We start from the raw sequence: 25,686 nt of genomic DNA, 5'->3' as shown, positions 1-25,686 counted from the left end.
TGCAGAATAGCCCTGACTAGCCCAGGGACAAAGTCTAGGCAGGATAGGGAGACTGACAAGGAGGGCAGATCTCCAACCCTCTTCAGAGAGGTAATGGCCATCAAAAAAACATCTTAAGGGTCAGAAACCTGACAGGCGCTGACTCTAGTGGTTCGAAAGGGGTGTCTATTAGATCTTTGAGCGTGATAGATAAATCCCATGATGGGACAGTGGCTCTAGTGGGTGGTCTCAACCATTTAGCTCCACTAATGAAACGAGCAACTAAAGGGTGCTTAACCGTAACCCCATCAGTCGGAACGTGGCAGGCTGAAATAGCGGCTGCGGATGTCCTGAGAGTACTAGGGCACAAGCCTGAGGACAACTTTTCCTGCAGAAACTCCAGCACTGAAATGATTTGGCAGTGGACTGGGTCTACCTGCTTTGTCATGCACCAACTTTTAAATACATTCTATTTGAGGGCCTAGGCTTTTCTAGGACGACTGGGCCAGAATGAGCCAGTTGTCTATGTAATTCAAAATATGGATGCACTGGAGTCGCAAGGGAGCCAGGACTGCATTCATGCACTTTGTGTATGTGGGGTGATAGAGCTAGACCAAATGGAAGGACCCGATATTGGTAAGCTTTGCCCCCGAAAGTGAACCTCAGAAACTTCTTCTGTTGTGGCAAAATTTCTGTGTAAAAAATATGCATCCTTCAGATATATTGTCACAAACCAATCCCTTGGTTAAATTTGTGAAACAATGATTTTGACAGTCAACATTTTGAATCTGTACTTTTTGATATGGCGGTTCAGCCTGCGAAGATCTAGGATTGGACGCAGCCCCCCGTCTTTCTTGGGAATCACAATATAACAACTGTAGTAGCCTGACTCTATGTCTGGAGGGGGAACCTGTTCCATGGCCCCTTTCTAAAGCAATGCCTGCAGTTTAAGAGTCAACAGATGCACCCTTTCCGGTATCATGAAAGTGGTAACCACGCCGTTGAAACGCGGAGGGCGATGTGCAAACTGAATCCTGTAGCCTTTTTCTACAGTCTTTAAGACCCAGGGAGATATGCTAGGCAGTAGCTTCTCCGAAAGGGGCACAAGTTTTAGCTCTTCGGCTACATCTCGGTGTTAGTGGTTCGCATCCTGGATTACAGCAGGATAAGACCGAAGGACTAACGTACTGTTGGAGGCTGGTGTTGTAACACCAAAGGCGGCGGAAACTGAGCCCCAACCCCCTGGGGGTGCCAGGAAGGGCACCTTCCTATAGGAAAGAGTGTTACACGCCCCTCCCTGGGGGGAGTCTACCCCCACGGTCCTGGGCGCATAAGCTTCAGGACGACTTCTTTGAAAAGAAGACAGTGCGGCGATCTGACCTCTTTGAGGCGGCTTGTGAGGCGCAGCGAGCCGTACCCCAGTCTTTACAAGGGGGTGCCCGGCTGCTGACTCTTTCTTTCTGTGCCTCCCGTCTGGCGAGAATCAGATCTGATCGAGCCTGGGTGGTCGACAGTCTCGACTCTTGAGCACGGTGTGGTAGAAATTACCCAAAAGCCTGTTCGTACAGCCTAGCCTCCCGAAACCTGGTTGCGACGGAATTTACAGCGTCACCGAACAGGCCAGAAGGTGGGACAGGGGCATCAAGGAGGAATGTTCGATCCTTATCCTTGATGCCTGTCAAATTTAACCACAGGTGCCTTTCTGCGGACACCAGGGAAGACATGGAATGGCCGATAGCACGGGCCGTCTGCTTGGTCGCACAAAAGCAAGTCAGTCGCCCGGTGTAATTCTGTGAAAGCTAACTCATTCACATTGCTGCTCGTGCTCAAATCTTTTAGCAGGTTGGCCTGATACGCCTGCAAGACTGCCATGGTGTGCAAAGAAGCGCCGGCTTAACCTGCTGTTCGAAACCCCTTCCCTACCAGGGTAGAAGAAGTTCTACACGGCTTGGCGGGAAGTGTTGGCTTTTTTAGTGAGGATGATGTCCCAGGAGAGATAGCCCGCCAGCGTCTCTTCTATCTAAGGCATCACCATGTAACCATGTGCTTTTGCATCAAAGATATTCGCATAAAACAATGTCGATGGTACAAAAATACAGGATGAATAAGGCTTGCTCCATGAACATATTAATTTGTTGTGAAGGTCGTCAAAAAAGGGGAGAGAGCGGCATTGTGGCTCCATCTCCTGGCCACCCGACAGGAATCTGTCCTCTAATTTTGAGCGTTTGGGCAAGGCTTGCTCCTGTGGCCAATCAATGTGCAGCCGCTCGACTGCACGCATTATGACTTCAAGCATTTCCTTATACTCTCTATCTTCCATTTCCGCAGAAACAGGAGAGTAAGTCTCTTCTACACCCACGAGAAGCACCGGAATGCGCTTGTGAAGTGGAAGGAGAGACTTCGCGATCGGAAGAGAGGGTGAGAGAAAGGAGGTCCGTCTCGTGCCCCTCGGCCAGATCGGCTTGTGATCCCCAGGAATGCAGCACAGCTCGCGGCTCTTTAAAGAACGCGGGGCGCGCGCAAAGCACTTACATGAGAAGAAGATCACAGTGTTCACAGCCTCCTTCAAGCCCTTGTAGAGCTTTCACTCAAACACTTAAAGCAAAAAGTGTGGAGATCGCCCTCGGAGAGGGCACAGAGGGACACATCTAGTTTTAAACTCCACCATTATATCAGTGAGTTAACACTTTTCTTTGCTTTTTTCTTTGCTTTTGATTTGTTTGTGACACACATGCACAATGCGGTCATGAAGACAAAAGAGGAATGTTTCCGGTTCCCTCCTATTTATAACCTGCAGGTGCATCTCATCAGATGACATCACCTGACCGAGGTTATATAAGCCAAATTTTTGATACACACATGCTTCACAACCGGCAACATGAAAAGATGTTCCCATAGCGTTTTCACGCAGCATCGAGTGTAGCCTTTGAAAGGGAACAGAAATGAGTAGTTACCTTTGAGTCTTTTGTTCTTTTGTCACATGACTCCCATAGACGCTATGCAAACATTGTTCCGAACACCCACTTCTATGTGGTGGTAATAAATAAATCACTCGCTGTCATCTAAACTGTCCAATAACGGTCTGTTTAAAAACTGCTACTACCAATCAGGGAGAATGAATCGGCAAGTGCATATACAGGTCATTTAAATTACTACACCCTACACCCTCCTGTGCAGGGAATGTCTGTTAAACTAACTTCGCTCTACAAAATTCCATTATTTAAAACACCCTGCAACATCACTTTCTCCAGGCGTTACCAAGGTAACAAAGTAACCTTTGCTTGTCGCTGCTGCTGTGGAAAGCTACGGACATTAAATATAGAATATTTATTGAAACAAATACTGATACCATTATAAAATATATAACACTAAAACATTTAAAAATGTATTAAAAAATGATTCAATTAATTTATTTATTTATTTACAGATTACTAGTCTATATAATATTAAAGATTCTTTGATTAGATTGAAATTTTAATTATTGTGTCCTATTTATATGATGTCGTCTCTAATTATAATTTATAATAAATATACAAATAATTCTTATTGTAATTTTTTTTTACACTCAAGTGAACCGCATTGACTAATAGGAAATTTATCATTTCCTTTTTCGCTGAAGGGAAGATCCGTTGTTCACTTGTTCCCTACATCTTTACAGTTCCCTTTGTTTGTGTGCATCTTATGCGTGTGTGCACGCGCGCATCTCATAGGTGTGTGTGTACGGAGAGTGTGCACATGCGTTTTATATGTAGTTGGTTGCGCTGTTATATGTATGTGTGACTGTTTCATATATGCGTATGCAAATGTTCAATGTTTGATTTAAGCCCTATACAGTGCCTTATAGTTTTTTTTCCCTAGTGACAAGAGTTATGTTTTTTCTCATTTTAGCACTATCATTAATTTAAATATAATGCTAATATATTACTATGTTAATTGGAAGAATGTAAAGTAAGCGATCATCAGCCAATGCAGTATTTGAAAGACTGGGCATTTGCAGTTTGTAAGAAAGCTACTTGGTAAAGCATCTGAAAATCCCCAAGAAAAATTAAAACAAACATGGAAAGACAAAACCTATTGAGCAGGCATTCTTTAGTTTACTCAAATAGTTTTCTTTTCTCATATAATAGTTTTAATTTTACTGATAATTCAATATTAATGGTCACAAAAAAGAACATATTTTGAACTTACACTTTTTAAATTCAGTGATCTTTTACTTTAATTGAGTATTTAAAAAGGTAAATTAATACTTTTAAGTAACTCAATCAACCAGCACTCACCTGTCTTTGCAATCGATTAATGAGCACCTGGTTGGAGTCATGCGTAATGTTTAGAATTGCCAAGCACAAGTGAGTAAAGTTCCAGACAAGCTGTAGAGCAACCAGATAATGAGAAAAAAAGTCATTTTATTTACTTTATGTTTCATAGTCTTAATTACAATTAAAATGCAAACAGGAAAGTTCAAGTTTTACTTTAATTTTGCATTTTTCTATGTATACAAAATTAATGTCAATTGTTATAAAGTTGAATTCGCTAGTTTCTTTGTAAAACATACTCTCAACTGCAAAATTATATTACAACCAAATAAAAAGATAACATTGTGCATTACTGCATTTTATGCTGCAATGCTACAAAATGTTAATCCCCAAAACAGTTTGTTTTCATTTCTGTTTGTCTAAAGTCTGAAACACAAATTAAAACAATTCAAACTATTTGTAATCATTAATGTATAAAATAGTTAATAGCACCAATTAGGAAAGTTTAACATAAGAAAGAAAGAGGACTAAGCAACGCTTAAAAATAGTTTTGGAAATAGGTCATTCAGCAGGACAATGAGCCCAAAAGTTTAACTCCAAACTATAACAAAATAGCTTTAAGACAACAAAGTCAAAGAATTGGAGTGGCCACTACAAAGCCCTGATCCCCCCAAAAAAAATTGTGGATCAAACTAAAAAAAAAGTTTCCAAGCAAGATGGCAATGGGCAAAAATCCTTTTTAGGAGCATGTGAAAGGTTACTTGTAAAGCATTTCATAAAGGAGAAAATACAAAACACATTTGACCACAATGTACAGTAAAGTGTGCTCCTGGGTTAATGCAGTAAAAATAATAACAATTCTGCTCATTGCACTGTTAATAAACAAACTTTTACTCTTGTAAACTATTTACTCTTGTATGAACATGTTAATGTGCATATACTGTAGTAGTGTCATTAACATGCTGTTGCTGCCTGTTGCTATGCCATACTGGGTGCAGTTCTTTACATTAAAAACTTTATCTTTAAAAAAAGGATCCAGTGTGTCTAGGAAAGTACAACAGCAGAAAGTATTTTTATTCTTATTATGTGTTATTTCAATTTGAAACATCAAAAATATATAAAAAAATGAAATGACAAAAACAGTCATTTAAGATAAGATATACATCTTACTGTGCTGTCTGAGCTGTTGCACTCCTGCACAAAGATAGTGATGGTTTCATTCATGAGTTGTGTCACCACATATGCTGCTGCTTTGTAAAGTGCTACATTGTTACCATCAAATGTAACAACATTTATGTCTGGAAACACTGAACAGCGACCTACAGACAAACAACTTAAAAATGTAACCTTTAAAACAATCAAACAATATGGCATACATTTTAAAAATAATGTGTAGATATTTATATATATATATATATATATATATATATTTTTTTTTTTGTAATGATGTGTAGATGTGTAAAACTCACATGGACAGTTCCATTTTGGGCAGCATTTGTCTCCATTGACCAGCACCGCAAAGCCCAGTAGACCACAGTTTGGAGGGCTGGAGTCATAGGGGCAGCTCTGGGACTTATTAAACAAGACCAGCTGACCATTCACACAGATGAGCTTAGTGCATTCATCTACCACCACAGAGTATGGAGGCTAAAAAGAGACATGTCACATGTGACATGATGACTACAATTTAATATTTAGTTAAAGATAAAGCAATATACAATTATGTTCAAAAGAAAATAACCCCTCTATTAGGGGTTATTTTAGGCAAGTATCAGACAAACAAAAAATAATGTTTTTAACCGTGCCATTATTTAATTAACAAAAATAAAGCCAAAAAGAAAAAAATGCGGGCAATTAAAAAAATAAAAAAAACAATTCAATAGCTTGTAGAGCCACCATTGGTATCAATAACTTAAAGAAATTATTTCATGTATGACTTCATTAGTCTCTCACATTGTTGTGGAAGACTATTGGCCCATACGTCCTTACAACATTGCTTTAGTTCATTAACTTTTGGGACATTTGCTTATGAACAGCTCTGCTAAGGTCATGCCACAGCATTTCAGTTTAGTTGATGTCTGGACTTTGACTAGACCATTCCAAAACCTTTGTTCTTTTATTTTGTAGCCACTCTGATGTAGATTTACTGGTGTACTGTAGATCATTGTCATGTTGCATAATCCAGTTTCGCCCAAGCTTTAGCTTGGGATGGTCTCAAATTTGCCTCTAGAATACTCTGGTATACAGAGGAGTTCATGGGTGACTCAATGACTACAAGGTGCCCAGGTCTTGTGGCTGCAACACAAGCCCAAATCATTACCCCTCCATTACCGTGCTTGACAGTGGCTAACCCTTTATTCAAGACAGTTGCCAATCCTTCCAGAAGAGGATGTCTTTAAAATGCAGCTTTCCAGTAGAGGACGTCTTTTAAATGCAGCTTTTTGCAAATGTCAGTAGTGCTTTCATGTTTTTTTTTTTTTCATGTTTAAACCCTTCCAAAGAAACCATACGTGTTCAGTCCTCTTCTGTGCTGTCATGGGCTTTTAACATGCTCTCCGTAGCTCTTGTTTTATTTATTTATTATTATAATTATTATTACTTATTTTCTGAGGCCTACATACTGTAGTATGACCTTGGGGTGAATGTGCAGGGATGTCCTCTACTGGAAAAATTGTCAACTGTCTTGAATGCTTCTACTTGTGAATAATCTTTCTCACTGTAGAACGAAGAAGTCCAAATTGTTTGCAAATCGTTTTTATAACCCTTTCCATGTTGATGCGCAGCAACAATTGCTTCTCTAAGACCATAAAGTACTTGGTTTTACTTTTTTGATGTAACAAGTAATCTAACACGTTAGGTCCGCCATTTAAGTACTTAGTTATTTAGTTATTTTTTCAAAAATGTAATCCGTTATTGTGTGTGTGTGTGTGTTCGTGTGAAAGTCATCCTACAAGTCCTGCCCCCAATAAACCGCCCCCCTCTGTTATTCCTGCTATTATAACCCTATCCTACCTATGCAGTTTGACTATGCGAGGACCGACGCAGAAAGATGGAAACGTAATAACAGCACCAAAACTAGCCGTGAATCATGATGAGCTGCAACTAACAGAATATGGGCAAAACTTCACTGAGTGATGATGGTAGAACAATTATAAAGTTCTTGTCAAAAACAACATGCATGAGGAATTACAAAGGAGTTTTAATTTTCTGCAATGGAAAAGAACTCTAACTAGTCCTTTTTATTAGAAAGTAACATCCCCCAACACTGGTCTTTTCCTCTTAGAATTGCGGTAATGCACTTTTTTCTTTCTTTTAAGCATCATTTTTGTTAAATAAATAATGGCACAGTGAAGGTATACGGTATGTTATTTATCTGTGGATGTATTTTCCTGATCAGATCATTTTTATTATGTTTTTACAAAAAAAAAAAAAAAAAACACATACAATTAAAAGAAGTGACCAAATTGTTTATATAACTGTATGAGATAAAAAACCTTTACACATGTAACTATTATTTTATGTTGTATTATACATTTTAAGATCTTTGTTGAACTGTTAAATAGTAAAATTGACCCAAATTACAACCAAATAAAAAAATAATATTGTGCATTACTGTATTTTATGCTACAAATGCTACAAAATGTTTATCCCAAATTACACTTAGAGTTTAAGATTGAATTAATGGGTTTATGAATTTTACGTTTTTAAATTAATGTTTTTGCCATTACAAAAAGTTTTCTTACTCACAGTGCAGACTTTGCTGGGACTGACATCCTTTCTTGAAGTGGACAAAACTGTAGAAGTTAAATTAAGAAACTTCTCTGTTGGGGTTATCCAGTGCTTTGTTTGTGTTATGTAAGAAGTGCTTGTCATGATTAGTGATGTCGGGCTAGAAGGATGAGACCTGTCTGGTAATGGTAGCTGTTCTGTGGTCATGTCTGTTTCTGATATAATCTCATCCACACGTTGCCAATCTGATTGTGACCTTGTAGAAGAGACTGTTCTTGCAGAAGCTGTAGTTTTATCATGTGATGCCATGGAATCAGTGATTGATTTTCTTGTACTGACCAGTCCTGTAGCAAGGCCCACTGCAGTTCTGTTTTCAGTCTTTTGAATTGGTGTATTAGTACTAGGACTGCTTGAAAAGGTCAGTGAACTTAAAGAGTTAGTTTGAAAAACAGTTGTTGCCTTCTCCAAAGAAACAGTAGTAGCTAACATTTTCTCTGAGGATGTAATTGTTGTTGGCCTTTCTGTGACTACTGAAGAAGGAATGTGTGTTGTCATGGTGATCCTGGATGTTTTATGCATGGTTGGAGAATCAGTTGTGATAATTTTGGGAATTACTACTGTTGCCATTTTCTCTGGGGGTGAAGTCATTCTGGGACTGGAAGTGGACTGTGTATGTAACCATGGATGAATGGATTTATTAGTGGATAATTCAGATTTATCAGTGTGAGGGATGAACTGAGTTGTCTCCATTTTGGGATGGAGGGGCACCAAGCTGATTGTTGGCGAGTAAGAAGTGAATGAAGGTTCACGAGTGGTTGATGTGGTTGATGAGTAAGCCTCAGCTAAACCTTCCAACTCTGTTTGAGCTGACACTGTGGAATCAGGAGTATCCGTAGTAACTGCAGGCATATACATCTGAATTGTTGTTTTAATATTGATTTCGTCTGGTATTGTGGAAGTTGAAGTAGAAGGTTGTGTCTTTAAAGTGCCAGTCTCTGAGAGACGAACGGAAGTTGGGGATGAGTAAAAAAGAGGATCCAAATGTGACTTTGTTGAACTATCTGTGGTAATTTTAGTGAGAGGACCACTGCTTACCACTGGAGAAGTTATTTGGGTTGTCATGTGTATGGGCAATATATATGAAGGTGGTAATGTTGAGATTACATGTGCTAAAGCTGAAGGAAGGACTCGTCTGTGCGTGGTTAGAAATGGAACTGGGAGGCTTGTCGTTATAGTGGGCAATACAGCTTTAGTTGTGCTTTCAGAGAGGATTGGAGCAATAGAATCAATGGTTGGGGTCCCTGTGGTTGTTTGGCCTATTCTCCAAGAGGTGGTTTTGTGTGTCCCATCGAAAGGTGGGACAACAGGAGTCCAGGATGCATGAGTGGTGTGGAGCATGGATATTGGCTGAAATGGAGTAGTTGCTGTGGTTTCCACTGCCTCTTTTGTGGAGACCATTGAAGGCACTGTTGTAATTTGGGTTGAGGATATTGATTTGGAGGTCACAGTTTGCTTTGATATGGGGTATGCAGCAACAGATGTCATAATTTGGGTTGTCTCTCTAGGTTTCACAGGGAAAGGTGTTTTCACCAAAACTGATGAAGTAGGCAACGATTTATGTTTGGTGTGTGCCAATGAAGGTTCTTTGGGGCCACTCCATGTAGTTGTTTTTAGTGTGCTAAAGGCACTAATTGCTGTGCTAAACTCTGTTGAATACCTTGGAGTGTTTGTAGGTGGCATGACAGTGAGGGTCTGTAATGGGCTAGATACACTAGAATGTGCCAAAGTGGCAGATGTATTCAAATCGAATGCAGGGGATTTAGTTAATGGGAATGTTTTAACAGTTAAGGATTCAGTCTCTGTACTGGGTGTAGAAATTTCAGAAAGTTTTGTAGTTCTAACTGTGGATGTTTTGGAAAATATAGTAGGTTCTGGAGTACCTGGAGGTACTCTGAGGGTTCCTGAGGTGTTCTCAGTGGTGCCACCAAAGGTTAATGCTAATATAGAGGAGGGAGTACTTATTTTAGTGAACAATTTGGTTAAGGTGGTGGAAATGTGCTTGCTTGTGGCCCCAGAGAAATTTGTACTAATGTAAAGTGATGGTGTTATTGTTGTCATTGTGGTCATTGTCCTATTTGTGATATTGGGAGTAAAAACATTAGTAGTAGGTACTGTAACAGTTTTAGGAGTAGAAGCCAGTGACTTAGGAGGGAATGAAGATGTCTTAATTAATTGGTCTGACAATGGGGTAGTAGAGGTAGTGTTAGGTGTAGACAACAGGGTTAAACTGTGTGTACTAACAGTTGTGGAAGCAGTGCTTCTAGGCTTTAGAGGGGAAGTCTTTGTTTGACTGATATTAAGTGCTTCTGATGCTGTGAAGAGCGTTACTGTGGCCAGAGTGGAAGAAGTGACAGCAGTAGGTGTCAAATTTAATTCTGGAAGTTTAACTGGGGCCATATTACCTGGAAATGCAAAACAACCATAAAAAAAAAATAATAATTACACAGTAAGCATGGAATGAGCTTACTGAATGAGCTTACACTTACGCTTTTAAACTATTTTAGGTAGGGGTGCTCCGATCAGGGTTTTTGGCACAGATCCCCAATAACAGAATTTAGAATCAACCAATACCGATACCAATTGCTCATCACAGGATGTGTATGTAATTGGGATCTACCATTTAAAGTGTTCTATTTATTGTATTATTTATAACTATTCAAAACAGCAGTGCACAAACAGATAACAGATGTGAGAAAGTATCATAAATACAACACTATATAATTCTTGGTAGGCAACATATGCAACATATTTCATTTTCTTATTTCATGTAGATCATAAAGAAGCCAAAAACAATAAAATAGCCTGTGCTCGACTAAAGAGCAAAAATGTTCACTTCCTTAACAAGAATCAAGGGGCTCTCACAAATGCCGAAATGCTTATCTAAAAAGCGTCTGTCCTACTTCTACTAAGGGCTTCTGCTATAGGTGGTTGAGTGAACATCGACTTACAAGATTTAGCTTCTGCCTTTGTGGATAACTTTTCATACTCAGATTATTCATGCTGTGTTTATCTTAAAAAATAAGGTTTGTTGTGTTAAAGCTTTAAGCAGGAGTCCCCCAGCATGGTTTTGCTTTAGGAAGAAAAAAAAAAGGTCTTTTAAAGAGACTTGGTAATATTCCCAGACTAGCAACACCATGTTGATGTGGCTGCCAACTTGTTTTGCATCATTACTTATTTTGTGTCACAATATTATCGGTTTACGTAATCAACCACTTTAGAGACAACTGGTATGTCATTATCCTCCGATTTCTATTGATCGATTAGAGCACCCTTAATTTTTGGTATATAAATGTTTGTTATTTTGGAAGACAAGCAAGTTGGGCAGTTTAAATAAAGGACATAGGTTTGAAACACTAAGCATTATAAAGGGGTTTCATAAGAAGCTAGAAACACATAAAATAAATGATAACACCACTAATTGCATGGCCATTTCAATTCTGACATTAGTAACATTTCGAACAATTAAATTCAATTTAGTTTTATTTATATACTGTTTTTACCAATGGTCACTGACACAAAGCAGCTTTACAGAAAAAAATATAATATCTTTGTAAAACAATATCCATATTAATATATTATATCATATTATATTAATGGAACCAGCAGTAAAATAGCAGTAAGGAGACTTACAGTCTTCCAGATAGACACATCGTTGAGTCATCTCATCCATGACCATATGAGCTGGACACTGGGGCAGACATCCCTCAACTCTGGAGAGTGAATAAAACCATTACATCATACTTACAAGGTAACTTTAAAACATGGAAATGTGCAAGCACGGGTTCTTACTTTAGGGTGGTAACACAGCTCAGAGCATTTGGATCACTACATGTCCTAAAACACGGACTTGTGCAAGATTCATATCGCCATTGGCACTGAGGAATTATTGAGTCACCAGTACTGCTACCTGTCAAAAACAATATTTAGCATATCCATCAAGGTGTGTGCATGCATGAAAACCTGTTTACATGATACTAAACTCACCAGCAAGTTTAAACAGGGTGGCTCTGCGGTAGTGAGCTGAATGATTGTATTTCAGAAGTTGCAGTTTATACAATATGTAGTATAGAAAGAATCCAGGCCACTTAAGTGATTCTAATGAATCAAAGCCAGTGATCCAGGTGTCCCTATGCAGGATAAATGTTGCTGCATCACAAAATTCTCTGCTGTTTTCCCACTTGCGCAATCTTAAGTAGCCACTGCGCTCTGCATGGAGGAAATAATTTGGCCTGTCTGCTGCTTCAAATGATACTAACGATGAATCTGAAGGACAAATACATCCAATCAGTTAAAACATCGCTGAAAAGAAAGCAAGGAAATGTAAGATACTGTATATTACACACATTTAAAGGAATATGTTTATGCATTAGTCCATCAGGCTTCCTGTTGTTATACCCCTATCTCACCTATGCAGTTTGACTTTGCAAGGACCGACGCAGGGAAAGATGGAAACCTAATCATACAGTAGCATCAAAACTCGTGCTGAATCAAGATGAACTGTACTTACGGCCACCGCGTAAAACCACGTAAGTGAGATAGCAGTATTAGTAGTTAACTGATTATGGACCTGAGTGATGATGGTAGAATAATTATAAAGGTCTTGACTAAAACAACAAGACCTTGAGGAATTACAAAGGAGTTTTCATTTTCTGCAATGGAAAGGACTCTAACTAGTTACTTTTATCAGAAAGTAACGCTGTAATGTAACTGAAATAAATAAGATTGCAAAATACAGTGAGTTTGCTCCCCAAGACGAGCGGAATTTTAATAAATTTTAATTTGAAAAACGAGCAAGTCTTGGTTCACAAGTATCGAGTATCATATAGCACGCATGCGCTTCTTTGTTTTTTCTCTCTCTTGCGCTACAGAATTGTGGGTAATCGTCTCCCCTGCTCGGTCTTCGTGCATGTCCCTCACTGGTATAATCAACATCCGTGCACATGTGTACTGTTTACTGTCATGCACACTCAATCTGCGACCGGCACTAGGACTTGGAAGTAATAAGGTCACGAACCAGGAAGTATAAGAGGAATAACAAACCACGGCTTATCGCTCAGTCATTGAGTTCGCCCATGTCGGTTCATGCTGTTTGTCTACCAATTCGTGAGTACTCACTTTCTTGGGTTTTGCTTTCTGATTTGGGTGTGTGTTATACGCGGGTTAAATTTGTGTTTTTCCCTTACTCCCCTTCTGTGAGAGTCCTTAGACCAACTCGCGTGGTTTCTTATAACACACGTATATGCCAAAAAAGTCTAATTAGAAGTCAAAGTTTTTCCCCCTTTTTGTTTTATCCTGTCATTATGTGTGTGGCCGCGCGTAATTTGACACCGTGCCTCTTTTAACAAAACAGTCTTTTTGTTAATGTGTGTGTGTGTGTGTGTGTGTGTGTGTGTGTGTATGTGTGTGTGATTCAAATACGAGAGGAGAAAGGTTAACTGTGTAAGATGAAAAGAGTGAGTTGGGAGGGGCTAACTCCACCTTTCCTTTTATTTAAGATTCATACACATACACAAACACACAGCACCTGCGCGCATAAACTAAAATACCTATCTGTCGGTGTTCTGTAACAGTTATTGTTAAATAATAATTAAGAATAAATCGTTTGTTAATGGTTGACTCCCCCTAATGGACATCTTGATAATTACGTATTGTAGCAGTTACCATGTGATCAATCAGGAAGTTAGTGTTTTCCGTGATGGGCAGTCCTGAACATGTGCTGCAGTTAATCAGCAACTTTCTGTGTTCATCCTTGGCCTTTGGTAGCTTCGTTGGTATGTTTATATTTCCCATTCATCTATATTTTATAGCATTTGATTATTTGTTGGATTTACAGTTTGTACATATATTTGTTTATTAGCTGTATTATCATGATGTCCTTTGCTTATTATTACATGCCTGTTGGATTAATATTGGGGAATATTGCATTTGTAAAAAGTATTTTTGTGTAAATATTGTGTGTATACTTATATTGTTTATTGTTTTCTTACTTTGTTTCATAGTTTTACCCTATCCTTATTAAAAGCTGGAAAGAGACATTCCGTGTCTGTCATTTGATGAGGGTGGAGTTTAGCTAGCTGTCAAAATATACAGAGGACGTATATAGAGGACAGTACAGTAAAACAACGGCTCTGTCGGGCAGGACATCGCAGTTCAAGCTGATTCTACGCAGCATCAAGCAAGTAAGCTTATTTTCTGCTAATTATGTCGAAGAAAAGCTCAGCAACCTGGAAGACCAGGGGCCTCATGTATAAAACTTTGCGTAGATTTCATCCTTAAAGTGTGCGTACGCACATAAGGCAGAATTTGTGTACGCACAAAAGTTTTCAGATTTATAAAACCGTACGTACGCCAGAACCTGCGCAAGGTTCGCTTTATAAATCACAATTATCTGAATATTGTGCGCAGGTGCACGTGCTTATAGCTTACCCCAATCTCCTCCCGAAATAACCATATTTGGAGGTTAAGATCGCCTATTTTGAATATGTATGATCTCCCTGCATATTAATACGACCGATAATTGTCATTGATCTGTTTGGCTAAAAATGAAAGAACAGAAACGAAAAGCAAAAAAAAAAAATTTACCGATTGCGAGATGGAGGTACTGCTGTTTGAGGTGGAGGGCCGAAAAAAAGTTTTATTTGGTGGGCTCTCTGCGGGAATTTCAAATAAAAGAAAGATGGTAGAATGGGAGCAAGTATAACAGAAGCAGTCAATGCTGTTACATCGGTGCCTCGCACAGTCCAAGAGACCAAAAAAAAATGGTCAGACTTAAAATTAGTCGTTAAAAAAAAAAAAGAATATGTGCACACAGGCGCAGTGTCGTAACAACTGGTTACGAGGAAGGAATCACTGGACCTCTCCGCCTTTGATGCAAGGGTGGGCGCGATTATAGGGGAAACAGGATTAAGTGGAGTTCTTCCAGAATTCCAAAGTGATACGGATGTGATTTGCGGTGACGATGCTAAGTTTATCTAAGTTTTACCATTTATCTACACATTATATAAGTTTTTGTCTGTTTAAAATTCTGCTTTTTTTATTGTGGATAATTTAAATCAACCAATTCAAATTCCGCGGAAGTGGAAAGTCCTAAAATATCCAAGTGACAAATCTAGCAATAGATGCAGCTGTATTTAAGATACGTTTATTAAAACAGTCGATTTTCCTGTTTATTCATATGCAAAAAAAAAACTTAAAAAGACAACACCACTTGTACTTGAACACACAGCGCGGTTTCTCCGCGAGGGTCTTTCCAATACTGGCCGTAATTCAGAACACAATTCCAAGAGGATGGCTCTTGGGAATCGAAATCGGCTCATGAGCCAATCATCATCATGAGCAAGGAAATCTTCACGGTCTCTGAAAACACGCTCCCTCCGTAGAGCGTCAATAGCAAGGTCTTCTAACAGCGCTAGAGCATCCATTATGATGATATGTTATATACGCACATACCTTTTTATAGCCCATTCATTAAAAAAAAGTTAATTCAAAGTATTTGCACTTGGTTAAGAATGCTGATAATGATAATTCAGGTTGATGCAATTTGATTAATTGGGTGATGACTATTTTAAATAGTTATTGCTATTTGGGCCAGTTGGTGTCGCCAAAACACATACTCTTCTAAAAGAGTGCGTACGCACGGTCAAGAGCATCCTTACGGTGCGCACTTATTTACGCCAAGTTTATTTTTTATAAATCCCGATATGTGCGTGGAAAAATGCGTACGCATATTTCTATGCCCATTTTGGGCGTACGCAACGTTTATACATCAGGCCCCAGGTCTTGTGCATCCACACAGCATTCAAATAATTCAACAAGTTCTGCTGCAGCAATAGCACGTGCAAAGGCAGAGGCTGCAAAAGCTCGTCTATCATTTGCTGAGAAAGAAATGAAAATAAAAATAGAAAAGGCTCGTTTAGAAGCTTCTATGGACATGTTAAAGCAAGAGAAAGAAACTGCTGCGGCTGTAGCAAAGGCTGATGCACTTGAAGTTGCTGTTGAGCACCACAGTGAAAGATTAAGCTGTAGGTTCTTGCAAGATCACACTCCAATGGATGCAGCACAACGCACTAAAGATTATGTTACGCGACAAGTAAAATCAAATAGCCTGTCTACTTCAATGCCTGGGGTCGAACCTTTTCAGACAACCAAACAGGGTATGTCAACCAGCCGTTACCACTTAACCCACAAATTCTTGATCCAGTGGGCAACACTTCTTCTGCATGCACAACTGCTGCTGCTTACGTACATAATAATTCTAATATGAATGACTTTGTGCATTACTTAGCACGCCGTGAACTTGTCTCTACGGGGCTGATGGAATTCAATGATCAACCGGAAAGTTACAGAGCGTGGCGCTGTTCCTTCAAAAATGCTATCAAAGGCTTAGACTTGACATTCAGTGAAGAAATTGACCTTCTTGTCAAGTGGCTTGGAAAAGAGTCTGCAGAACATGCCAATCGGATTCGAACTGTGAATGCAAATAACCATGAGAGAGGGTTAAATTTGATATGGGCCAGACTAGAGGAATGTTATGGCTCACCTGAGGTGATTGAGGATTCACTATTTAAACGCCTCGAGACTTTTCCCAAATTAACAAACAAAAACTATGCTAAACTAAGAGATTTAAGTGACTTACTTATGGAGTTACAGTCAGCCAAGGATGATGGAGAATTGCCTGGACTTTCAGTACTCGACACTGCTCGTGGCATAAATCCAGTAGTTGAAAAACTTCCTTACGGACTTCAAGATAGGTGGTTATCTGTTGGCTCTGACTATAAACTGAGACACAATGTGCCATTTCCTCCATTTGAAGTGTTTGTTGAGTTTATTAGTCAACAGGCAAGGATCAGAAATGACCCAAGTTTCAAATTCACAGTACGTGCAGATGCTCTCCCTAAGATAACTTCATGGAAAGAGCCTAAACAGAGGGAGATTTCAGTAGATAAAACTGATGTGTCACCTGTTGTCACCTCTAATTTAGACAGACCCTTCAATAAAGGTAATGACTGTGACAAGTTTTGTCCCATACACAAAAAGACACATCCTCTTCGCAAGTGTCGTGTCTTTAGAGAAAAGCCTCTTGAAGAACGCAGAGCATTCTTAAAAGAGAATGGGATTTGCTTCAGATGTTGCACATCTTCATCACACATTGCTAAAAACTGCAAAGCCTATGTCAAATGTACAGAATGTGGTAGCGAAAGGCATGATACCGTTCTTCACCAAGATCCAGCACTTTCAACTAAAGACACAAACTTCTATCCAGAGCATGGCGGGGAGGGAGATCTTGAAATCTCAGCTCATTGCACTCAGGTCTGTGGTGGTGATTTAACTAACAGGTCATGTTCAAAAATCTGCCTTGCCAAGATCTATCCTAGGGGTTGCCGTGATAAAGCAATGAAACTTTATGCAATAATGGATGAGCAAAGTAACAGATCATTGGCTCGTTCTGAGTTGTTTGATATGTTTGACATCCAAAGCTCTAGTTCCCCATATTCACTAAGAACCTGTGCTGGCGTTATGGAAACAACAGGAAGACGAGCCAGTGGCTTTCAAATTGAATCCATGGATGGACAGATTAGCCTTCCACTTCCAGATCTGATTGAGTGTAATGAGATTCCCAATAACCGATCTGAGATTCCTTCACCTTCTGCTGCACTTCACTATCCACATCTTAAATCAGTAGCACCCCTTATCCCAGAAACTGATCCAAATGCTCACATTATACTTCTCCTTGGACGGGATGTTCTTAGTTTGCATAAGGTGCGTAAACTAATCAATGGCCCGCATGACTTGCCGTATGCGCAAAAACTTGACTTGGGATGGGTCATTGTAGGCAACGTCTGCCTTGGAAATACCCATAAGCCACTCACAGTTAGCACACTCTATACCAAGACATTGGATAATGGACGACCTTCACTTTTCGAACAATGTCCTAACATCTTGCAGGTGAAAGACAGATACAGTGATTCCTTCAGACCTGTCCCAGCACATAAAATAAACTGTTTGGGCGAGACAGTCTTTGAGCGTACGAAAGATGATGACAAATTGGCTCTGTCTATTGAAGATGGACTGTTTTTGAACATTATGGAGAAAGGGTTTAAGAAAATTGAGAACAACAGTTGGGTAGCACTATTGCCATTTAAAAATCCACTACAATGTCTTCCTGAAAATAAATCACAAGCAATGAAACGCCTCACATCACTTTTGCGCAACTTTGAAAGAAAACCACAGATGAGAGAACACTTTATTTCCTTCATGGGAAAAATCTTTGAGAACGGACATGCAGAGGTGGCTCCTCCTCTTTGAGATGAAGAGGAATGGTGGTATCTTCCACTCTTTGGCGTTTACCATCTAAAGAAACCTGGACAGATCAGGGTGGTATTCGATTCGAGTGCCCAATACAATGGCATCTCTCTCAATGATGTGCTGTTAACGGGTCCTGACCTTAACAATTCTCTCTTAGGGGTACTCATTCGATTTCGCAAAGAGTCAGTGGCCCTATCTGCAGACATCCAGCAGATGTTTTATTGTTTTTTTGTCAGAGAGGAACACAGGAACTTTCTGAGATTTTTATGGTTCCAAGACAATGATTTAAGCAAGGATATTGTGGAGTATCGCATGAAGGTACATGTCTTTGGCAATAGCCCATCGCCAGCCGTAGCCATTTATGGTCTGAGAAAATCTGTCCATCTAGAAGGACATCTTGATCCTGAAGTGCAACAGTTTGTGCAGCGTAATTTCTATGTCGATGATGGGTTAAAATCTCTTACCAGTGTAGAAGCAGCAGTGAGTTTGCTAAAGCGAACACAAAATGTTCTTGCTAAATCAAACCTAAGGTTACACAAAATTGCCTCAAATAGACGAGAGGTCATGGAGGCCTTTCCATCACAAGATTACGCCAGCGATCTAAAAGATCTAGACCTTGACACAGACACCCTTCCAATACAACGCAGTCTGGGCCTAAACTGGAACATCAAAACAGACAATTTCACTTTCCAAGTACCGGAAGAAAGGAAACCCTTTACACGTCGAGGAGTCTTGTCAACAATCAACAGTCTGTTTGACCCTTTAGGATTTGCAGCCACAATAACTCTCCAAGGAAAATGCCTTCTGCGAGAATTAAGCTCAGGAAACACTGATTGGGACTCTCCACTGCCAAAAGACATGGAAGCGGTATGGGAGACATGGCGCAGCTCTCTACAAGAGCTAAGACATCTTCACATACCCAGAACTTACTCTGAACAGTCACCCTCTGAAGCTGCACGCAGAGAATTGTGTGTATTCGCAGATGCTTCCACCAAAGCTATAGCTGCAGTTGCTTACCTCAAACTTTCTTATGGGTACGGAGACAATCATGTAAGCTTCGTTATGGGTAAAGTGAAACTAGCTCCACTTTCTGAGCTTACTATCCCAAGACTGGAGCTGTGTGCTGCTGTGTTGGCTGTAGAGTTGGCCGACCTTGTCTCATCTGAGGTTGACATTAATCTAGATGCTATCACTTTCTACATTGACAGCAAAGTCGTATTGGGGTACATATACAACCAGACCAGACGCTTTTACGTCTATGTCAACAACAGAGTGTTAAGGATAAGAAGATCCAGTCAGCCTGAACAGTGGGCTTATGTACGAACTGACCAAAATCCCGCAGACATAGCCACAAGGTCTATGCCTGCAGCACATCTCGCAAACAGCCCATGGCTCCTGGGACCCAAATGTTTGGCGGATTCCTCTAGCTCCTTAGAGAAGAAAAATTTTGAACTCATAAATCCTACAAGTGATGTTGAGGTGCGACCAGAGGTTTCTAGTATGATTACAACTACTATGAGCAAGAAACTAGGATCACATCGCTTCTCTAGGTTTTCTAATTGGCAATCACTTATTCGTTCAATTGGACACCTCATTCACTTTGCCAGTGTTTTCCAAAAAGCGCCTACTGACAAATCCTTAAACTGCAAAAATTGGCATTGTTGTCCAAAAGCTTGCACAGCTGAAAACCTTTTAAAAGCAAAGACTGTAATCATTCGTACTGTACAGGAAGAAACCTATGGATCAGAGATCTCATGCATCAAGAGTGGGAAAAAACTTCCTAAAAGTAGTCCATTAATTTCACTTGATCCATTCATTGATGAACAGAGCCTTCTTAGAGTTGGAGGTCGCATTTCAGCAGCAAGAGTGGATCAGGAGGAGAAGTACCCTCTAATTGTACCTGGCAAGCACCACATTGGATCCTTACTAATAAGGCACTTCCATCAGAAAACCCAACATCAAGGACGCTTGTTCACTGAAGGAGCTGTCCGCGCAGCTGGCCTGTGGATCACTGGCGGCAAAAGGCTCATAAATAGTATCATACACCACTGTGTCCTTTGTCGGAAACTTCGTGGCTACTTTTAGACGCAGAAAATGTCTTGTCTTCCATCAGACAGGTTGTGTACAGATCCTCCATTTACCAATGTAGGCCTTGATGTATTTGGCCCATGGCCAGTCTGTGCACGTCGGACAAGGGGAGGTCTGGCCCATGACAAAAGGTGGGCAGTGATTTTCACTTGTCTTAGTGTCAGGGCAGTCCACATTGAGGTAATTGAGTCGCTGGACACATCCAGTTTCATAAATGCCCTAAGGCGCTTTTTTGCTCTTCGAGGTCCAGCAAAACAGATTCGCTCGGATCGTGGGACAAATTTTATTGGTGCGTGTAAAGAGCTTCAGATCCCATCAAACCTTGACAATGAAACTGTTTAAAAATATCTAGCAGAAAATGAGTGCTCTTGGACATTTAACCCACCTCATGCTTCCCACATGGGTGGTTCCTGGGAAAGGATGATAGGAATAGCAAGGAGAATACTAGACAGCATGTTACTTCAGCTAGGTCACACAAAACTAACTCATGAAGTTCTCACGACCTTCATGGCTGAAGTGTCCGCCATCATTAACGCTAGACCCCTAGTGCCAGTATCTACTGATCCTAGCAATCCATTTCTCCTTACACCTTCCATTCTCCTCACACAGAAAGTGTGCACACCTGTCGCCCCTGCTGGTAAATTTGGAACCAATGACCTTTTTCAACGTCACTGGTGACAAGTCCAACATCTGTCAAACACATTCTGGGACAGATGGAGAAAACAATATCTATGCTCACTGCAAACACGTAGGAAGTGGCAATCCGAACAACCGAACATTGAGCCAGGCAGCATTGTGCTCCTCAAAGATAGCCAAGCTAAGAGAAATGAATGGCCAATGGGAATAATTACTCAGGTATTTCCAAGCAAAGATGGGAAAGTCCGCAAGGTGGAAATAAGGGTTCCCAAACAAGATGGAACAAGGCTTTTTCTTAGACCTGTAACAGAGACTGTTGTACTCCTTCCACCTGAATCCAACATAAAGTAATGTGTTTGGTGTGTCATTTAATGGTGGCGTTTAATCACACCAGGCGGGGAGTGTTCTGTAACAGTTATTGTTAAATAATAATTAAGAATAAATCGTTTGTTAATGGTTGACTCCCCCTAATGGACATCTTGATAATTACGTATTGTAGCAGTTACCATGTGATCAATCAGGAAGTTAGTGTTTTCCGTGATGGGCAGTTCTGAACATGTGCTGCAGTTAATCAGCAACTTTCTGTGTTCATCCTTGGCCTTTGGTAGCTTCGTTGGTATGTTTATATTTCCTATTCATCTATATTTTATAGCATTTGATTATTTGTTGGATTTACAGTTTGTACATATATTTGTTTATTAGCTGTATTATCATGATGTCCTTTGCTTATTATTACATGCCTGTTGGATTAATATTGGGGAATATTGCATTTGTAGAAAGTATTTTTGTGTAAATATTGTGTGTATACTTATATTGTTTATTGTTTTCTTACTTTGTTTCATAGTTTTACCCTATCCTTATTAAAAGCTGGAAAGAGACATTCCGTGTCTGTCATTTGATGAGGGTGGAGTTTAGCTAGCTGTCAAAATATACAGAGGACGTATATAGAGGGCAGTACAGTCTGGATTTATTTTTACTGTTTTTAAAGGTAAAGTGCAGGTTTTGGGGGGCTGTGGAATGAACAATTTAACTTCCCATTTAATTCTTATGGGAATATCTGCTTTGATTTGCAAGTGTTTTGGAATACGAGCCCACTTCAGGAATGAATTATGCCCGTAATTCAAGGTTCCACTTTAATGTGAGCTTGGATTTTTTCCCCCCATTTTTTATTAATAAAAATGCACTTACACAGACGAACTTACGCAGACGAACTGAAGAGACATATGGAGTTCTAGATACATCATTTTTGCCTTAGAATCACTGCTCTGTTGTTTTTATGATTTATCCCTTTTGGGCTAGATACTGTACTTCCAATAAAACAAAAATTCTTAAGAAAATACAGCAGGACATAGGTATTTGTTTTTCAAATGATCAAGGTTTAGGACATACTGTACAGTGGAACCTTGTATTACGAGCATAATTTGTTCCGAAAGTGGGCGCATATTTCAAAACACTCGTACACCAAAGCAAATTTTACCATAGGAAATAACTGAAATTCAAATTATTCCTTCCACAGCCCGAAAAATAAATACATAAAAATAATTAACACAAAATATAAAGTAAATATAAAACAAATTAACCGGCACTTTATCTTTATTAAAAAGTAAAAATAAATCCAGAAAGAAAAGTGTTTCCATTTATGAGTGCAGGCGCTGTGTGTGTCTTGCACTGCAAGAGAGGAAAATATTATAATGTTATAAGAAACATGCGCGCTGTACACACGAGTTTTCAAACACAAAATAAAATATGTTTTATACACACACACACACACACACACACACACACACGTGATCACAGTTTTATAGTAACCAGTACACACGTGCACGTATGTCGATTATACCAGTAAGAGACGAGCACTAAGACCCAGCAGGGGAGACGGTTACCTACAATTCCGCAGCACAAGAGAAAGAAAAACTGTTGGCTCAGTTGTGATCACTTGATACTCGGCATCAAAACAAGAAGTGGATGCATGATACATGATACTCGGTGCTCGTAAATCAAGACTTGCTCGTTTTCCAAGTCAAAATTTATTAAAAATCTTTGCTCGTCTTGCGGAACACTCGCAAACCGTGTTACTCGCAATCTGAGGTTTCACTTTAGTTCAAACTGCTGTAATGATTAATTTATAGAAATTAATAGTAATGAAAATTACTAGAATTTCTGCTTAATGCTAGCAGGTGATGGGAAATACTTTTACACATTCAGTATACTAACACTGTCAACTGATTTGCAAACAAACAAATGAATAAATCACAAAAGAAATTAGTATAACATTATTTTTCTTTGCAATTTGCTTGGTGGTGATGTTTTCACTACTGTGTGAAATTAAGGTTTGTTTCACTATATTAAACAAAATCAAAAACAACAAGATTAATAATGACTTTTTTTTATTAAAAGAAGTCAGATTATGTGGTAGCTTATTGTACAGGCTCTCAATTCTCATCAAATTAAATAAATTCCTCCACAGCATAACAGACCTGTGTTTTTTCCTTTGTATTAGACAGCAAGCCCTACTGTATATACATGTCAAACATTATGTGCATGTCTTACCATGTGGTCGGGTTTTACTGAGTCCAGGAGTCATCATGAACAGAGTCACAACACCATCAGTGCTGGACACTCTCCTCCTCAAAGACACAAATCCACTTGTCCGATTGGCCGCCAATAGCAAATTCTTTTCTTTATAGGTCAGCAACCTAAATGGACCTTTACCTAGGACTGTACAAAAACATGTAATGTGCCAGAACAGACACGCTACTCATCAACACGTGCCACCACACACTCACCCAGAAACCGACCTACCCACATCAACACCAACCACAACCATGAGAATTGTTTAATGATTACCAAATTAGTAAGTAAATTATATACATACCTTTGTTATAGTATTCACAGTCATATGCTGTAATTAGCAAGAAAAAAAAGTTACTCTTGCCTCTAATTATCAATCATAAATTAGTTCAACAGCCTAATAATATGAGAAAGTTTTTCAGATGCATGGTCACTCACGGCATAAGGAGGGTGAGCGCCAATCAATAGAAATTCCATGTTGGCAGCATCTGTGAGCATATGTTGCCAAACTCGTACAGAAACACTCACAGTCACCTCCACGACTGCAGCTACACGTATCCATCAAACAGTTCATATAATACCATGTCACATCAACCTACAGAGCATTAGACACATATGTACAGTACACTGATTTGCCAAAAAAAAGTCACTGTTAGGAAGCAATTCATAAAATATTTGTACAGTGCCTTTATGTATAAATGCTTTATAAGATATAGCTGGATTCATACCTTTTTGGTCAAGAATAGATTTTTTGCCATTGCACAGCCCGATTGAAATGGATTTATTATGTGACTAAAGTGTAGCCTTCAGTGTTACTTCAATTGGTTTAACAAAAATAATGCATAAATAATGGCCCCACCATTTTCTAAAGCCACAAAAAATTGGACAAACTACCAATCATAAATATTATGACTATTTTAATACCTGCAAATTGCAAAAAAAATAATGTTTAATGACAATTTTATGCACCAAATGCCACATTTTCTGCAAATGTTTTGCTTGTATTACTAAAGCCACTTTTAGTCTTTTAGTTGCTGTTTTTTTTTTTTTTTTTTTGTGGGTCTTTCTGCCTTCAATAAGTGAATTGCATGCTCAACTGGTTTGAAGTCAGGTGACTGAGCATTTATTTTTTTTACAAAATCACAGTATGTTTTTTGAATCTATATATAGCTTAATAATGACCAGAGGTGGTTAGAGTAGTCAAAAAGAGTACTCAAGTGAGAGTATCTGTACTTACTCAAGTAAGAGTAAAAAAGTATCTCGTAAAAAGACTATTCAAGAACTTAGTAACTGTTTCATCGTAATGTCAGATTTATTTATTTATTTTTTATAAATGATGTAAGCAGCCAGACAAAATGATAAAATAATGTTAAAATTCTGGCATTTAACAAATAATAAAATAAATACAATATTTAGTAAAAAAAAAAATAGTAAATAATAAATGTCTTTACAAAATAGCAAATAAAGGAACAAGAAACACAGATTACCTAATCTCACTTTTACACTACATAAAGCTTTTGAAACAAATATCTACTGTAGGTAACATATGTATGCTTGAACAATGTAAATGTTCAATATACTGTGTACTGAGTTGCCCTACAAATGGCTCAGCAGATGGAAAATAACATTAGAACATGTGTACAAGATGTTTCACTTTACCATAAACTGTGTCCAACAGAACAAATGTAAGAAACTTATATTTTTAAGCCTCTAGCTTATTTGCTAATCATATATGCTAACATTGCAACATTAAGTAAAACAGCTAAACTAACTGCAACATGTTTCCTCAGGTTAGACGTTGAGTTTTTATATGCTGAAGTGTCTGTCTGTTTTGGCAGACAGAGAAGACAAAGCATTATGAAACTGTGTGAAAGAGAAACATACTTTGTATAGGATGCCAGGGGTGTTCTCTTCTGTTGTAGCATTGGAGACAGATGCCTCTGGCTTTTTTTGTTTTGTTTTGTTTTGTTTTTATTCCCTGTCTACCATGGCTGAAAATTTTTTTCCCGCTATGTTGCCAGTTTGTGTGTGGTCATGTGACTATATATGGTTATTGTTATTGTGG

The 25,686-nt window shown here is 39.0% G+C and overlaps 1 protein-coding gene across 1 annotated transcript in view; it reads right to left on the bottom strand.

The window, feature by feature from the left end:
* The window catches only part of otog (otogelin), a 135,962-nt gene that overhangs the window by 54,297 nt on the left and 55,979 nt on the right, over nt 1–25,686 (bottom strand). Inside the window, exons 31-40 of the mRNA XM_053491571.1 lie at nt 24,060–24,216; nt 23,926–23,952; nt 23,601–23,768; nt 12,006–12,284; nt 11,811–11,928; nt 11,652–11,731; nt 7,980–10,423; nt 5,702–5,879; nt 5,403–5,551; nt 4,257–4,346 (exon numbers count right to left, since the gene is read on the bottom strand). Of these exons, the coding sequence (XP_053347546.1) occupies nt 4,257–4,346; nt 5,403–5,551; nt 5,702–5,879; nt 7,980–10,423; nt 11,652–11,731; nt 11,811–11,928; nt 12,006–12,284; nt 23,601–23,768; nt 23,926–23,952; nt 24,060–24,216 (3,690 nt within the window). The remainder of the gene's footprint in view (nt 1–4,256; nt 4,347–5,402; nt 5,552–5,701; nt 5,880–7,979; nt 10,424–11,651; nt 11,732–11,810; nt 11,929–12,005; nt 12,285–23,600; nt 23,769–23,925; nt 23,953–24,059; nt 24,217–25,686) is intronic.

This window comes from Clarias gariepinus, chromosome 3 (assembly GCF_024256425.1).
Source record: "Clarias gariepinus isolate MV-2021 ecotype Netherlands chromosome 3, CGAR_prim_01v2, whole genome shotgun sequence".
Taxonomy (NCBI): domain Eukaryota; kingdom Metazoa; phylum Chordata; class Actinopteri; order Siluriformes; family Clariidae; genus Clarias; species Clarias gariepinus.
The sequence above is the reverse complement of the archived record's forward strand: the minus strand, read 5'-3'. Positions and strand labels throughout refer to the sequence as shown.